At 45.7% G+C, this 17,178-nt stretch overlaps 1 protein-coding gene across 5 annotated transcripts in view; it reads right to left on the bottom strand.

Moving 5' to 3' along the window:
- Positions 1 to 9,143: 9,143 nt before the first annotated feature.
- The window catches only part of ANKRD11 (ankyrin repeat domain 11), a 197,595-nt gene continuing 189,560 nt past the window's right edge, over positions 9,144 to 17,178 (bottom strand). For 3 of the 5 annotated variants that reach the window (XM_033156962.1, XM_033156963.1, XM_033156966.1), the window contains exons 10-13: positions 15,006 to 15,104; positions 14,729 to 14,893; positions 13,497 to 13,589; positions 9,144 to 10,413 (exon numbers count right to left, since the gene is read on the bottom strand). In XM_033156962.1, the coding sequence (XP_033012853.1) occupies positions 10,228 to 10,413; positions 13,497 to 13,589; positions 14,729 to 14,893; positions 15,006 to 15,104 (543 nt within the window). In that variant the 3' untranslated portion in view covers positions 9,144 to 10,227. The remainder of the gene's footprint in view (positions 10,414 to 13,496; positions 13,590 to 14,728; positions 14,894 to 15,005; positions 15,105 to 17,178) is intronic. The other 2 variants (XM_033156964.1, XM_033156967.1) reach the window with 1 other exon arrangement.

The following is a 17,178-nucleotide window of genomic DNA, read 5'->3' as shown; positions in this document are numbered from 1 at the left end:
GATGGAGATTGAGGATCATTGCAGAAGTCCCACCCCGTTAGATCAAGAGCCTGGCTGGAGCAGACTTTTTGGGGGGAGCCATCCAGGCCAGTATCCTGGATCCTAGAAAGAGAGGCCAGGCAGATTCCTCTGCAAAGTTCACCCACCAGCCTTGCAAGTTAGAGTGTGTGTGTGTGTCTCTGTGTGTGTCCAGCATTCTGCCTTTGGACATTGTGGATAGAGTGTGCTGCATCTGATGAAACAGGCTGCAATCCACTGAAGCTTAAGCCAAAGTAGGTAGCCTTTAAGGCGATTCCACAAGACTCTTTGTTGTCATTGATCCTGCGAGAGTAATGATAATACACTTTTTTAACCACTCTTCAACCAAGTTTCCTTAGGCACCACCAGCTTCTGACTCATATAGGCTGCCTCTTGGGTGTGCTTCTGCCCTGAAGCTGGATCAGACCAAAGTCCCATCTAGCCCACTCCCCTGTTCTTCAGATGACCAACCTAACGGTCAGGGGTACCTTTACCCTTTTAATAAGTAACTAGAACAGACAGGTGCTGCAATCTGACCCAAATTCTTTCTCAAAGAGCCCCCTCCAAACCCAGGATCTTCGCCCAAATGTAAACTCCAACCAGCTTACAGCTACTTCCTTTTGTATCAAGTCAGGCCATCTAGCTCAGCACTGCTAACACATAGTGGCTCTCTTGTCTGTGTTTCAGACAAGGCACATCCACAGTCTTATCTGGAGACATCATGGATTGAACCTGGGACCTTCTCTGTGCAAAGCAGATGGTCAACCAGAGCTACAACCCCTCCCTATTTCTAGTCTTAAAAAATCCCCATGCTCCCCCCCCCCAGATAGATAGATAGATAGATAGATAGATAGATAGATAGATAGATAGATAGATATAGATAGTGTTTTACATATTACTCCATAGCAGAACTGACTGCTGGTGGTAGAGCTTTGCATATGCCTTTTAGGGAAGTGAGGAGCAGCCTCCCCATCAGTTATTGCATAAAAACAGACACAGAGTTTGAAATCACTCACCAGCCGCCTAACATCCTAGAAACACCTTGCCTGAGAGTCACATGATCCCAGGGACTGGTCAGCTTTCCCTCCCTGGCTTCCTGCCTCTTAAGACTCACCTTTTCCAAGGTAGTGGGGGGTAGTTGCAACAATGTCCCCGTGTTGCAGTGCAGATCTAAATGCTGTTCCTAAGTGTTGTTGGTGGGAGGGGGGGCAGGGCCAGGGGGTGCACAGCCAAGAAGAGGCCTTGCTTTTAACTTTGCCCAGTGGAGAAGGCTCAGAGACAGCAGCTGGGACAGAGTGGCTGCTGATAAAAAGGCCTTTTGTTCTAAGGGCCCCTCCCTGTCTGTAAATGGAGCTCTTATCAATTTACTCATCTGGGCAGGGAGAGGGAATCTGGGGAAGAGGGAGGAAAGATTGTCAGCACTGGCAGCTGAGACAGAGAAGGAGCAAGCACATTCCAGTCAAGCAGCTTTCTTTCGGCTACTACCTCTGAGTGATTGTATCCCATATCAGGTTTAAGCTTGCCAAGTGTGTTTGACAAGTGCTGCTGTGCTTGCTCCAGACAGCCTCCACCCCTGCGAGAAGTTTGTCACTGCACCTCAACAGCTCATTCCTCCCTTACACAAAAAACAATCCCAGGGACAGCTACAATTCCCAGCATCCTTAACAAACTACAGTTCCCAGGATTCTTTTTTGGGGGAGGGCAGAGAATGTGCTTTAAATGTGTTGTGTGTTTTTTCAACCTACGTTGAAATTCTCTCCCTCCAGCAAAACAACTACATTCGTTCATGTCAACGTTGTCTTTAAATATTCCATCCCCCAGGTGATAAAAATAGCTAAACATCATAATCTCACCCAATACTAAGGCGTGTCCTGAAAATTGCTCTTTAAATCTCTGGACTGTTCAGCAATTTAACCCACTTCAAATTATGCTATCTCATCACTCCAAAGTGCTCTGAGAGGACACAACAAAGCCAGCTTTTGTCTCACCAGCTGATTATTCCAGCAAAACAAATGTTTAGAACATGGCAGACTGAGGTGTAGCAACAGATCCTGTGAAACTTTGTCCATGTGGATCAAATCCCAGGGTTAACAACTGAAGGAAATAGCCTGCCACCATCAAAATAATTGTTGGCAGGGGTAGCCCTCAACTGTGACTGTTCTGAGAACTCCTTTAAAAATTATTACTGCTCTATATTGAGTCAACCTCTTGGGTCTATCTAGCCCTGTATTGTATACACCTGATCCAGCCCCCAAGCAATTTTTGCTTTCCCTCTCTGCAAGACCTCTCATTTGGGTGGCAGTGGAGAAGCACAGCACCTTGATTGGGATGCAAACCATCACCTTCCTGGTCACCAGGTCGATCATTTAACGAGGGAAGAGGGAGCAGCACCTGCTTGCGTGAGGCAGTGGGGTGTCCAACATCTGCTGCAAGGATTCAGACGGGGATGCAAGGAACAGAGCATCTATGTCACCTTGAGCTCCTTGGAGGAAAAAAGTGGAATATAAATTCAATAATTAAATAATAGACCACCCTGAGCTAGATGGATCAATGATCTGACACCAGGTGAGGCAGTTTCCTGTGTTTCCAGGTCTTGCAAAATTCAGAGTGCCTTGAGCCAGAAAACTCTTTCCAGTGAAGAAATGGAAACCTTGCAATGAGGAAGTGACAACTGTTTCACAATCTTTGCAGCAGAAGCCAAAGTGAGCAAACCTCACGGTGGTTTGTGTGGCTAAAACAGCCCTCTGAGCATCTTAAGAGGAAGGATCAGCACAAAGGTTTTAAACAGTGTCCCATTCCATTCTCACCCTGGTAATTAATATTTCCAGAATAGCCAAGACCCTGTCCAAGCACTACACAGAAAAGACAACATATTTTCTCCAGATCCCCAGCTGATCCCAAGGGGGCTAGAAGTAGCTTTTAATTGTTAAGCCACCTTGGTCACTTTACATGAAAAAGCAGAGTTTAAATGTAATAAAACAGTAGGTTACCTCTGCTGCAGCTGCTGCTAATCTTCTCTGCTCCCTGCCATGACCTCCCTGCAAGCTGTGATTTCAGCCCTTTTGATCAGCCTCTGTCTGGTGAGCATGTTTCAGCAAATTGCTGGCGACACCTAGTGGTGCAAGACGAAAGTTCACGGTGCACCTGTTTGTATACTGTATACAGTATAGCAAACTTCACTAGCCAGTCTTCTTCCAACTCCCACCAGTCCCAGCTAGCCCAAAACATCTGGAAGCCACAAAGCTGATGCTGACAGGGACTCTGGGAACTCTCGCCTTGCACTCTTTATTGCTGTGCATGGCTGTCTCCAATTTATGCCTCCAACTCTGCAAATTGCCAATAAAAGAATGCCAATTTGAGGTGAGTCTTTGGCCCGACCCAGCAGGGTTCTTCTTATGTTCATAGGCAAAGCCTGGAGTGAAGCTATAACTCAGCAGCAGAATACATATGTGGTTTGGACTTAAGACGTTCCAGCTTCAATCACAGCACATCTTGTTTATTATTCATTCATTTATTCAATTTATTCCTTCCTCCCAAAGGAGCCCAGGGTGGCCAAAAAAGTGATAAAAATCACCATAAGCATGCCTGTGAGTCCAGAAACAATGCTGGAATAGATGGTCCAACTCAGCATAAGACAGGGATGTAAATGTTCATCTCCCTCTCCCCAGACTTCATCTTTATTTTATTGCATACATCCCACCTTCCCTCCAAGCTTCAGGTGGCATCTGAGTGTTTCCCTTTACCCCATTTTATCCTCACAACAACCCTGTGAGGTAGGTTAGGCTGAGCAGCAGCAACTGGTCCAAGGTTGTCCAGAGAGTTTTGGGGCTGTTTGGGAATTTTGTATCCTATTCATGCCTCTTTCCCAAGGTATGCTCACTGGGGTTGGAATTGCATCACTTTGGTGATTCTGTATGGCAGGGATGGGCAACCTGCAGTCAAATGTTGATGCATTTCATCTGCCATTATCCCAAACTTATTGACCACGGTGGTCACAGCTGCCAAGAGTTGCTGTTCTCCATCCCTACTGGACAGCACCTACAGTGGTGCCCCGCTAGACGAATGCCTCGCTAGACGAAAAACTCGCTAGACGAACGGCATTCGCTAGCGGAAGGCTGCCTCGTAAGACGAAAATGTCAATGGGGCTGCCTCGCAAGACGAAAAAAATTGCGAAAACCTCCGCTCTGCATTGCCGCTTCGCTAGACGAAAAATTCGCTCTACGAAGACACTCGTAGAACAAATTATTTTCGTCTAGCGGGGCACCACTGTAATGGCAATAGCACTAGATACACAGAGCTGTTGTAGTGAATACACACACACACACACACAGTGGTGGTGAACACACTATCCCTGCCCTCCCTCATACAATTTATTCGGCATTTGTCAAGACAAGCTTCATGGAAGGGCATCATCAAAACATGAAGGAAAACACCTGTGAGATGCTAACATGCCTGGCCTTGTAGTATTGTAGAGAGAATACGGTGCACATATTTGTGTGTGTAAACCAGGTGTGGGTAACCCTTTGAGTGTCCAGATGTTGAATTACAAATCCCATCAGCTGTAACAAGCCTGGTCAATGGCCAGGAATAGTAAGAGCCACAGCTCAGTGTCTCGAGGGCCAAAAATTCACCACGCCCAGTGAAGGGAAAGAAGAGGGGTTATTTACAAGAGCTGTTGATGCTGTGTGTTAGAAAATAGATTATTCTGTGTGGATGCAGTCTATTCCTTCATGACCTTTGCATGGGACCTGTGTTTGTGTGGAGAGATGTTGCAAAATGCTAGAGGTAGAAAGTAGGAACAGATGCTCCGAGCTCTACCTTGAGGGAAGAACTTGGTTATTTTGGCGTGTTATGGCCACTTAGAGCATTTTCTCCAATGCCTCATCCCAGTTCAGTCCTCACAGTTCCTTTGAATTAAGTGGAGGGGCCACTAAGTGAACCAAAAAGGGGTGCTCGTACGCCTGGATCCCAACCCCCATTTTTTGGTTTTAGAAGTTAAGGAGAGAAGCCAGCATTAAGACCTTGAAAAGTGAGTGAGTCAGGCCAGCCACTTCTAGCATCTTCATGGCTGAAGCTTGCATTTTTCAATAAAAGCTTGTGGTATAGATCTGGCATTGCTCTATTCCTGAAAACTCAGGGAAGGTTTTACAACATTAACACACAAGAAGGCAGCATATATCCAAGGCTGTGCATTTAATGTGGTATAAAAGGGGTGGGGGGAGGAACAGAGTTGGATCCAGACTAAGCTAGTCATGCTTTAGTCCCATTGAAATGAAGTGGCAAGCTAGTTGTCTAACTTTGGTTTCAGTGGGGCTAAGTATGGATTCAACCCACATCTGCCAAATTTGCATAAATACAAAAGGCAGGCAGGAAATTGTTCAGGTCAAGATTGATTGATGTGCTGGATGTGATGAGCCTGTCCTGCAGCTAGGCCTACACTAAAGGGCAAAGGAAGCTGCATTACACAGTCAGATACCTGATCCTACTAGCACAGTAATCTACACTGATTGGCAGCAGCTCTCCAGGGTTGCAGGCAGGAATATTTCAGAGTCTTACCTGGAGAATGAGCCCAGGACCTTCTGCAGTGCAGAACAACTAGTGCAAGAGAACACCAGCTGCCCACCCACCCAAATACCCTTGGTATCTTCTAGAATGACACAGGTGAGAATTTACCTTGCCTGCCCAAGATGGTACGTTGTACAAGGCTGAGTTGAATCTTGGGGATCTGGGTTCAAATCTCACTCCAGACATGGACTGATTCTATCCCCGTCTGTAAAAACGGACATGCATGAGGACTTAGTAGTACAAGAGTATGTGGAACACTTTGCCCAAAGTCTGGATCAGTCATTGCCAACCTGGTGCCCTCCAAGTGTTCTGGAATGCAATTCCTATCAGTCCCAACTCCCAGGGATGATGGGAATTGTAGTCCAAAACATCTGGCAGGCACCAGGTTTGTAAAGACTGAAGCCTGGGTACACAAAGAAGATAGTGTTGCGTCCAGTTTAAGAGGCGAACGCCAACGCCTCGGCAAAGCTGGAGAAATTAAGAGCCCAATTGTTTTTTTTTATAAAAATTTATTTATGAACATTATCTCTTGAGGGACAACAGTATCTCTGCGCTTCTCTCTGTACATGCAACTGTAGAAAATAACATCTGTATTCGCTTTGTCTCTTTCCGCAGGAAGTTGTACAGCTAAAGGACAGTTGTGTGGTGGCAGAACAGGGGCCTCGGCAGCACCAGCACCACCAAACAATATGTACACAAACTACATTGTAAAAAAAGAGTAAAGTACATTGTTACATTACAGACAACGCACCCCGCCGCTGTTTTAAACCCCACATTCTACGCAAGTCACACTAGTACAAATAGAAGGTTGTGAATTGACCTGTGAGTTATTTACATGTATATACACTGTCTGGTAGAAGCCTTTTAACAAGGAGGTGAATTTACACTGAAGTCCAAATCAACAGAGCACATATGTCGAAGGGTGTTATGCTCGTGCTAGTATCCTGGTCTTAAAATTGAGGATTTTAGAAAGTCTTTCCATTCACGGATATAAAAACTAATAATAAAGGGGGTGGGGGAATGTCAGGGCCTACACAGTGTCTCAGGGCTATATCCTTGTGAGGAAGTTTCTGAACAGGTCAGACTAGCTAAACCAGCCATTCCTTTCCTTAGCCACCCTGGCTGTGAATGGAGAACAGTACAGTGCTTTTAAGTTGTTCCTGTGGAAACACAGGGTAAAAGTGACCGGCATTTCTTCCAGGGAACAGAATGTTCCCTCTCAAGGCTCTAAAGCGTTGGAACACAAACATTTACAGGCAATGTGTCTCTTGCACACAGACACCCACCATGAAGGACCCAAACAGTCCAGTAAGCAGCACAAAAGCAGTTTGCTAGGGTGAGAGCAAAGGAGCTAGAGGTAGGCATGAAAAACCTATGTGTGAAGGATGGGTATATGGGAGCCAATCAGCAAGGGAGACATAGGTGGCTGAGGTGGCATTGGCAGGGGATGCCATCTTTGGGAAGTCAAGTCGTTACCCTATCGATGTTAGAGGCTGCTCTCAAAGCCCCAGAATTCTGACCAATGGTGAGTGAGAAGGCCATTTGGAAGATCTCCCTGCTTAGGGTAAGGAAAACGCTTTTAAACTTTTAAAATATCATATGCATGTAAAAGCAAAATATAAAATAGTCTTCCTGACCTGTTCTGTGTATAGGTTTTGGGTTTTACTTCTTTTTTAAAATGCCAAACTGGCATCTATCTGCTAGATGTTTTTTTTTCCTCCAAAAGGTTTAAAAAAAGATGGGTTTTCCTCTACTGAACTGTATTTCAAAAGGAACCTTTGCTGCTAAGGCATGATGTAGGACTGAAGGCTTGTTAGCTGCCTGCCTCCACCTTCCCTGCAGTCTCCTAAAATGGTTCACGCCACCCAATGACTCAAACTAGAGAGAGAAGCAGTGCCAAAGGAACACCTGGCCTGATACAAATTATTAATTTTTTTTTGGAGGAGTGGGAGGAACTCCTACCAAAGTGGGTCAGCCAAAGAAGAGGAAGGCAGACTGACCAGGCACTGAAGAGAATGGCTTTTAACATCAACAAGCACTTTGCTTCCTCTCACATAGTCACCAGGGGCGAGTGTCTGCACACCTAAGAATATGTAACAAGGACTGGGCATGATCAAGCAACCCACATTGCAACACACTTGCTGCCTGCCTTAGCTAGGGGATTTACACTGATGGAAAACTGGGGAGCAATGGGTTTTCTTCAATCACAGAAGATGCAAAGAAGGAAGGTCTCAGAGAATGTCACACACCAGTCAGAAAGTGGGCCTAGAGCTCATCTTAGCTAAATCAAAAGACCAATGAAATGATGCTCTCTGCTAACACAGGAACCACACAATGCAAGGCATTTTTTCCCTGCAATGCAACATGCACTTTTCCTGAATGGTGAGGATTTAGGAACAAGTCCTTAAGCTACAGAACCACAAATTCCTCAGCCTGCCTCCACAAAAAAATTCCCTCCGGGGGAATATAATCTTTGCTTCTCTAAGCCATCCTCTTGCCCAGAATGCGAATGACTGGTGGCTACACATCTGGAAGGGGCTACATAGTGTGCCACAGATGCTCAACATGATTTTCTGCAACTGTTCAGAATACAGAGCCAAGGCAACGTCAGAAGGCAACTATGGAATAGAAAACAACACAAGCCCACATAACACCTTCTGACGCAGTTCAGGAGAAGGGGGTGTATTTTTAGTTCTCTTAGCTCAACTCAGGAATACTCCGGCCTCATCTTGCGCTCCAAGGCAAGAGTGGTAGAGCCTGAACTATCAAACTGTGAACCACACTTCAGCCTGCTGACCACCAAATAAGCAAGCAATCCAGCAGGCCTCCACTACCAATGGGGGAGCCACATCAGGACAAGCTGAATGTGTGCATTGAACTTCCCTAATTTGAAGTTCTAGCATATTATCAGCAACTCATACCCTGAGAAATGTTGGGCCAGAAACCTCTTCAGTGAAGAGGAAGAGATGTTGGGGCTTACAGGGCCCCTTGCTTTGCACATTTGCCTTCTCAAACAGCATTTGAGGCTGGGGGCTGCATCCAAGCACATCCTTCTGAAGCACCTGTGTCCTTTTGTCACAGCTTCAGGCTTTGGTTTGAGAAATGGCTTCAGCTGCTCTCTCCCCCTCTCATCCACTCCCCACCCTCCCCAGCCCATAGGGGCCCTGGTTCACTCCATCCTGTCGTGAGGAGGCATGACTCTCACAAGTCTGAATGTGCAAGGGCCTGCCTTCTCATCCCTTATAGACCCTTCCAAGGCAACCCTGTTTAAATCTGTTATGTAGCTGCAGATTCTGCACAGACAATGGGCACCAGGTCTTTGCTCAAAATTCAAAACTGGGAAGGAAAGAAAACGAGTGAGCGTAAAAACATGAGCATTTGGCATGCTCTGCTCATGCCTGTTTTGCAGGCTGCCTGTTCCACAGGATCAACAAGGCCATATCCCTCACCCCTTTGGCCTCTGTATTGGTGTGTGTTGCTTTTCCCTTCCCTGGGGGTGAGCAGTGGGAAAGGGGTGGTGGTGGGAGGGTGCTGCCTAGGGTGAACTATACATACAAAGGTAATTTTAATTAATTTATTTATTTCTTTACACATGACTGAAAGTGATGTTACAGTACATAAGTTATTTACAACTGTGCAGTAATGTGTTGCAAAATAAATTATCTAGAAGGCAGCAAAAGTACATTGTTAATGAATATAAAAACTGTACAGCTTTTATGGGATACAATTTATCTTTATACGAGTATTGGCTCTTGTAGTGTTTTATCTTTTTTTCAAGTTATGTTCTCAGAAAGAGAAACAAAATGCCCAAGATTAAAGGAAAAATATATATATTTATATATATTTATATATATATATATAAACCATACGGATTTGACTCCATTTAAAAACTGAATTGCAAAGTCCTTGCTCTGCGCCACTTATTGTACAGGGTCAGGTGGCTGCTGCCTCCCCATGGTTTTGAAGGATACCTGGAGCATGTCCTGGGTCTCGAGTCCAGTGGCCTGGCCCTTGTCTGTGCCACCTCCAGGGCCTGGCTGAGTGCTCTCTTCTTCTTTTTCTATCATCAACTTATTTTACTGTAGCCTGGATGCAAGAAGAAACCAAAGAACTCTCCCACCCCTCCCCAGAACCCACCAACACCCACAGTTTTGCCCTGCAGTTTATCTGAGGAAAGATCCACCCATAGGCAAATGGGGGGTGGGAGGAATCAAAGCGCTTGAAACAACTGCTGTGATTGTGTCAACGGCCCTGGTCACCTCCCTTCCCTGTTTGGCAGCCGATGCATCAGAGGGGGGTGTCTCAGGGTTTCTCTTGCTCCCTGCTTCCATCGGTGTCTCTCCTTCCTCCCTCCAGTCTGGTAAGATGCTGCTGTGCGCAAGCTGCCTGCCTTCCGACACAGCAACCGGTGTGAAAGGAGCTGCCTGCACCTCACCTTCCCCTGCTCCTGCTGCCTGGTGCGCAGGGAGACAGTGCGAAGAAAGTGCCATTTATTTTCTCATTGATTTTTTTTTCTTGCTTCCTCCTTGTCTGACTTGGGATTCATCAGCAAGCGGTTGGGGTGTGTGTGAGCGCCTGCACCCATCCTCAGGGGGCACCCACCCATGCCAGTTTGCAGTGAGAATGTCTCCAGGGTTGGTACTGTCATGCCGGCAAGAGCACAAAGTCATCGTTCACGTCCACCATTGGCACGTAGAACGAGGGCACCTCGTTCACACAGAGCGATTTGTGCCCAGCAGGGTCCAGCTCCTGCACTTTCAGCTGCCACTCCATTCGTTGCACTGCATTTAAGGCCGCTGCTTCATGTTGCTGTCGCATCAACAGGCACGTCTGGACCAGAAAAGAAAACCAAGCACAATTAGGTGTGTGTAGGGAGAGAGAGAGACGAGAGCATTTATATTGCTGGTGTTAGCCTGGGAACAGCCCAGGACCTAGAGCAGGGATAGCCAATCGAGGGCCCTCCAGATGATGTTGGACTACACCTCCCATCAGTCCCAGTCAAAATGTTCAAGGGTTGGGGTGGTGCGAGGTGTAGTCCAGCAACATATTGAGGGCACCATGTTGGCTATTCCTGTGGACTGTCCTCTTTATAGAGATCTTCTGCGGTCCCAATTTCTGTTTTTAGCTATCTGTTGTTGAAGATGTTTCCATCTCAGTATGGTTTTGGCATTTAATTATTCCGCTGTTAATTCCTGCTTTTCTGACTGCTACTTTTTACTGTTTTATTCATCAGTGTTTTGTTGTAAGTTGTGCTTTTCTATTGTTTCATCTTATTCTTGCAAAAGCAGAATGTTAACCATAAATAGGATCCAAAGGCCAAGGAGCAAATTTCAGAGAGAACCTAGGTTCTCAGATAGTAGCTGCTGTGTGAGGAGATTCTAAGCAGGCAATATGATCTCTCTTCTTGGGCCAATTAAGGATGAAATAAGGAAAGGGCCAGGAATAAGGCATTCAGTCGATTTTTAAAAGTAATACAGCAGGTTATTAAATTTTAATTGTTAATGCAATACTTATAAAAGACAGCAGGCAGCAAACATCAACTCAGAAGAGACATTCATTCTTCTCTCTCACACAGAAGGGGATGTCTGATCACAGATGGTGCCTGCTGTGCTAAGTGTGTGCTTCCTCCAAAAACAAGGAAAGAATGCTGCTTTCTTCAAAACTATGAAGTATATATGCAGGTTTAATTTATTAGAACGTCTTTTTTAAATCAGGCAAGAGCCTTGACAATTTTTCAAGTTCTGAAGAAAGGGAGAAGGCAGAAAAAAGTAAGTGGTTGATGGAGAACACACACTTGGATACAACTGACTGAAAACATTTACATTACTGATAAATAGGCAATGAGGCATTAGCAAACCTGGGAAATGAACTCAAGAAAAGCAAATGTTTTTGAGTTTCATGAACAGCCTGTTATCAGAAATGTAAACATTTTCAGTCACTTATAACCTAGTATGTTTTCTGTACATTTCAAAGTCTAATGGAAAAAGCTGCTGACTGTATGTGAGGGAATCAAAGAAGGAGTTGTGCCATTTGCAACTGGACCTGCTTTTTGCAATGCTTACTTTGAAGGCTGAGAGCAGGGAACATGAACTGTGGTGTGCTCTCTCCCCCAGAATTGAAACCGTTGGGGTTGTGCATGTCAAGCACCAAGAAAGAGGCCTCCTGACTCAGAGAAGGTGGACAATGAGCAGCTAAGTGAACTTGGCAACCCCAACAGAATAGTTTACGGGAGAAGATAGGATGGGAGCAGAGGAACTGACAGTGAAGAGCCAGCTGAAACACTACCAGATGAGAGGGGCATTTGGAGCAATGGGCCCTGTGAGCCTGCTCTGCAATGGGAACACACACAATAAATAGGGAATGAGTAAGCTCAGTCTACCTGGAGTACGGCACAGTGAGATGTGGACTTATTGTAAGGTTAACCTCAAATGTTACCAGTTCTCGGAAGTGGGAGTGATGCAGAGGCACAACCTCCAAACCATGAAATCAAGGCAAACCTCAAAAGATGTTGAAGAAAAAAGCATTCTGACTGTCAGATGTGTATCATAATGTACTGTATTTCAAGTGTACCCAGTCTTCATCCATGGCAATAATACCTTTATTTCTTGGATGAAAAGTATATTTGCACTTTATAACAGCACATGAAAGCTCCGCTTGGAAAATATGGAAACCTTGAGTGCATCATACATTTTCCAACACAGAAGGGCCCAAAGGTTGTTACCACAGCTCCACTGGCTACTGGTCTGTTTCTGGGCACACTTCAAAGTTATGACCTATAAAGTTATGACCTATAAAGTGCTAGTTATGACCTATAAAGCTCTGAAAGGATTAGGTCCAGGCTATTTGAAATACCATATTCTCCTATACAAACCTGCTGGGGCTCCAATATCTTTGGCAGAGGCCCTTTTCTCAGTCTGCCACCCTCATGGGCACACTTGGTGGGGATGTGGGAGAGAGCCTTCTTGGTGGCTGCATCCAGACTTTGGAACTCCTGTCCTGGAGCAGTTAGACTGGCTCCCTCCTTGTTGTCCTTCTGCTGGCAGGTGAAGACCTTTTTATTTCAACAGGCCTTTAGGAACTGAATGTTTTTAAGGAAAGCGCTGGTGCTGTTAAGCTTTTATTGTTGTTGTTATTTGTATTTTTAATAAATCTTGTTATATATTGTCTTAATTCTATTTGTGTTTAATAACTTTTTAATACTTAAATTTTCTATGTTTTTATGTTTTATCTGTAAGCTGCCTACAGTCCCAGTCAGGGTAAAATGCAGGGTGTAAACAAACAAACAAACATCTGAAGCTGCCCTATTTTTTCCCTGCATTGTTGGGGGTTGGACTGGATGAGCTTTTGGGTCCCTTCTAATTCTACAATTCTATGATTCCAGCAGATGCCAGCTGGTTTGTGTCCAAGTTAACCATGCTCAACACCCACAGCACCTTCAACTGGGAAGCATCAGATGCACTGTGTTCTGTGGTGACAATTATTATTGCCCCACCCCTACCTTTCTGGACAGAAATCACTCCACACTTCAGGCAAGAGGGCCTACTTCCCAAGCAGGCAGCAGCAAGTGGTGAGAACCAACTTGCTTCAGAAGAAGTCTCTACAGTGGTACCTCTGGTTACAGACGCTTCAGGTTACAGACTCCGCTAACCCAGAAATAACACTTCAGGTTAAGAACTTTGCTTCAGGATAAGAACAGAAATCGTGCTCTGGCAGTGCAGTGGCAGCGGGAGGCCCCATTAGCTAAAGGAGTGCTTCAGGTTAAGAACAGTTTCAGGTTAAGAACGGACCTCCAGAACGAATTAAGTTCTTAACCCGAGGTACCACTGTATTTCCAACCCTCTCTACTAAAATGCTAGTGGGGGGGGGGTTCCCCAAAGACCTGGTGCTGCCAATGCGTTGGCTTTACTGCTCACCTTCATCCGGTCATACTTGTCATCCACATCCTGTAACCACGAAATGAACTGGCGAGCATTGAAACGATCTCTGACGGATTTGTTTTCATCTCCCTGAGACATAGAATGAAGGGGAGTTTAGGAGAGGCAAACCAAAATAAGTTCTGAGCTTGTTCCCACCCCCCACCCCCCGCTCTCTCTCACACACAAATATGACTCACTACAGAAGAGTCTAAAGCATGCAGGTGGAGGGCCTTCTACTTTTGCAATATTTAAGGAGTACACCAAACCATTCTGCTGGCCCTTTGGAAGAGGATCTCTCTTGGATCTTTCAAACTGGGATAATCAATGTGATGCTCTCCAGGTGTTTCTGGACTACAAATCCCATCATGCCTGACCATACTGGGTGGGGTTTATGGGAGTTATAGTCCAACAATATCCAAAGGGCACCATATTGACTACCATTATTTTAAACGAAATCCTCACCCCTCCAGCTATGTGGCACCAAGCACCTTTCTTTCTTAGTGCATGTATTAGGAACTGCTGAGCTCTAAATCAGATGAAAAAGATCAATACAATGGAGAGCTAATAAATTTCCCTTATCCTGCCTAGTGCATGGGGACCGACGTCTGCAATGCAGCACTTGCTTCCCACTGAAATGACAGCTTTATGGCAAGCAAGCAAAGCAGCTGCAAAGCATGTGGCCAGTAGGAGGTGCTTGTGTCATTGCTCTGTTCAGCTGCAGCCCCCTGTAAATACTTTTCTTGCTGCAAAGCAACACAGGGTGCTCAAGTCTGACTCATTTACAGCTCCAGGTCTTTGATATTTGCTGGTACTAAGATTATTTTGGGGTTGGGAAGAAAATGCAGGTGGAGAACAGAGCTTCAGTTTCCACTATCCCAGAGTTGCCCAGCATTTCTTTTTTAATTGTAAAAGCTCTGAAGCAACATTATTAGCTTAACGAGAAGATGCCATTAAGAACTACAAAAGCAAAAACCCTGTGGATAATTTAGTGTTGCTCACCAGGATACCTGCACTCACTCACTCTCTCTCTCTCTCTCTCTCTCTCTCTCTCTCTCTCTCTCTCACACACACACACACACACACACACATACTTTTGAAGAATTATTCGATCCAGCCAAAGCTGCAAAGAGTGCAGATTCTTTTGGGCACAGGCCCAACGCATGAGTGATGAAGTCAGAGCCACCTTGGTGAGAAAAGTGTTCATCTCTGCCTCACCCACTCATTATCACCATCAGAAGACAGGCCCAGACCTGATTTTCCAGAGGCATGTTGTACACCTCCGAATCCAGAAGCATGGTGCATGCGCTGAAGGGCACTGCTTGATTGGCTATTGTCCTTGCTGCTCGGCAATGAACCCTCAGAATCTCCTGTTCACATGACACAATCAGCTTCTCCTGGAGAGAGGAGGACAGAGTTACCAAGGAGCAAAAGGCACCCCTGCTCCTGAAGGGTAGTGGGGAGGCCTGCCCCCCAGCAGCCTTTGGACACCTAAGCATTTGCTGTTACCCGCTCAATGCTATGCTGGAGGCGCAGCTTGCCACGGACTGCTTCCTGCTGCTTGAATAGCTCCTTGAGGGGATCTGCCAACGATGGAGGGGGTGCAATCTGAAATGCAGAGAAAACAGAAAAACGTCACAAAGCCGCAGCACCTTCAGCCACTACTTCTGTTTCCAATGAACGGATCTGTTCACATTCAAGCAGTGCCTGGAGCAGTCTTAAGTTTCCTGCTGCTGCAGTGAGGTCAAGACCCAGCCACAGGCATCCTTGCTCCAAACAGAGCTTTGTTTACGCAGCAGGACACAGCTGGGGCTAGAACTCTCATGTACTCTTCCTGTTCACCTCTCAGGCAGAGACATCCCCTCCTCCCAAACACACCAAATGTCTGGCTGTTTATGCTGTGGAGTAGAAAGCAGGGAAGCGGCAGCTCTTTTAACCAGTCTAACAAGATGCAGCTTGGAGTGTGATTGCCATCTCACTCCTGCAGCAGACAACATATTCAGCAATTTACACCCTGCTCTTGCATGCAGGAGAATCGCCATGCTCCCCTGAGGGTTCAGTCCGGATGCTGTTCTTTCTGATACTCTAACCAAGAGGCTGTTATTCATTTATGTGGCTTTGGAGTACACACTTTCCAATCCATACCTAATTTATGTCCATACAGCCGCTGCCCACCCCCACCCTTCTTGGTCCCCTTTACACTAGCATCTCCCAAAGTTAACATATAGTCTCTCTAAGGAGGCACAGAGAGCAGTTCTAAAATCAATAGCCAACTCGCATGGTGTCTCTTGTTGCAGCTGTCAGGTGTGGATCTCAATTAAGCAGGCATTTTCATTTTCCCACCTGAAATCTGTGCGTTATTGGCTCAAAGCAGTCTGTTATGGGACCACGAGCCACTCTATTCCACCCCACTGTTTACGGTTTCGTTGCTCTACACTGGGGGGAATAAGTGAATATTCAAAGCTGAACCCTTTGCTTCTTTAACTTTGAAGGGTTGGACAGTAATTTTCTTGGCTTTGGGATGCCAACTTTTGTTAAACCCTGTGCTACACAATAAGAGGTGGGAGAAGAGAGGTTCTTTTTTCCGCAACTTGTAGCTGTCCTCCCCCCCCCCAAAGGGGCCCCTCTCCATGCTGATTTTGCAAAGAACAGAAAACAGTGAGCTGAAAACTGACTGCTGCATGGCAAAGCAAGGAGCAAATGCTGCCGCCCACTCACCAGCTGATTGTGATGCTTTCCACAAGCACACTTGTAAGGAATTCAGCTCTACTCTGCACGTCTCAGTACTTGTCTATTAGCTTCCACAGGGTATACAGGCCAACACAGCACTGAGGCCTGAGTTCAGCTCCTTTAGAGCCTAGGAGTCCATTCCTCCCCAACAGATGCTTTTGTACCTGCACATTCCCCTTGTTGCAGAGCGTAAGGAATGTGCTAAGAGGCTGCAGAATGCCAAGTTGGAAGCAAAGCACCTACAACATTGTTAGCACCAAAGTTTATGCCCCTCTTTCAGACAGGTCAGCTGATGAGCAGAACCTACTACTGTGAGCTTTGTTCCATCTATTGCTTTAATTTCCTCCTTCTTGTACTCAGATAAATAGGAAAGGTCCTTGCCATTAACACTGGCCAAGGGTTTGTCTGCCACAGCACTGTCCACACTGGCAGTGGTGGCTCACTAGGGTTTCAGACAGGGTTTAAGATACGGGGATTGAACCTTAGGTTTTGTATGGGCAGCATGTGCTCTACCTGGGTAGTGATCCTTCTCTTAAGTATTTAAAAAAAATCCAGTTCACATGGTTCTCAATAAAAGGCTGATTCAAATAGGATCACAGGAAGCTGCTGTCAAGAAAGAGAATGGTGGGGCAGATCAGGGCCCAAGTCAATCAAATGCAAAAGAGTATTTAAGATGTCTACCTGAGCAACTGGCTCTGGATTGCATTGGGGAGAGAGACTTTAAGAAGCTGAGCTGCTCTGCAGCTGAGTTCCCTTCCCACCATCAGGGATGCAGACCAGAGTTTCTATGAAACTGACTATCCTCACTGCTTACTTGTAAGTCGACCAGAACAACTATAGTTTAGTGAATAGGTTATGGTTGGTCCAGTTTCAGAGCCACAGTGCTCTGGTTTATTTTGTATTCTGCCTTGACCTTTTGCCTGCTTTTTTATTTTTAGTAAAGTTTCATAAT

This window comes from Lacerta agilis, chromosome 8 (assembly GCF_009819535.1).
Source record: "Lacerta agilis isolate rLacAgi1 chromosome 8, rLacAgi1.pri, whole genome shotgun sequence".
NCBI lineage: Eukaryota > Metazoa > Chordata > Lepidosauria > Squamata > Lacertidae > Lacerta > Lacerta agilis.
Note: the sequence above shows the minus strand (reverse complement) of the source record. Positions and strands in the feature narration are given on the sequence as shown.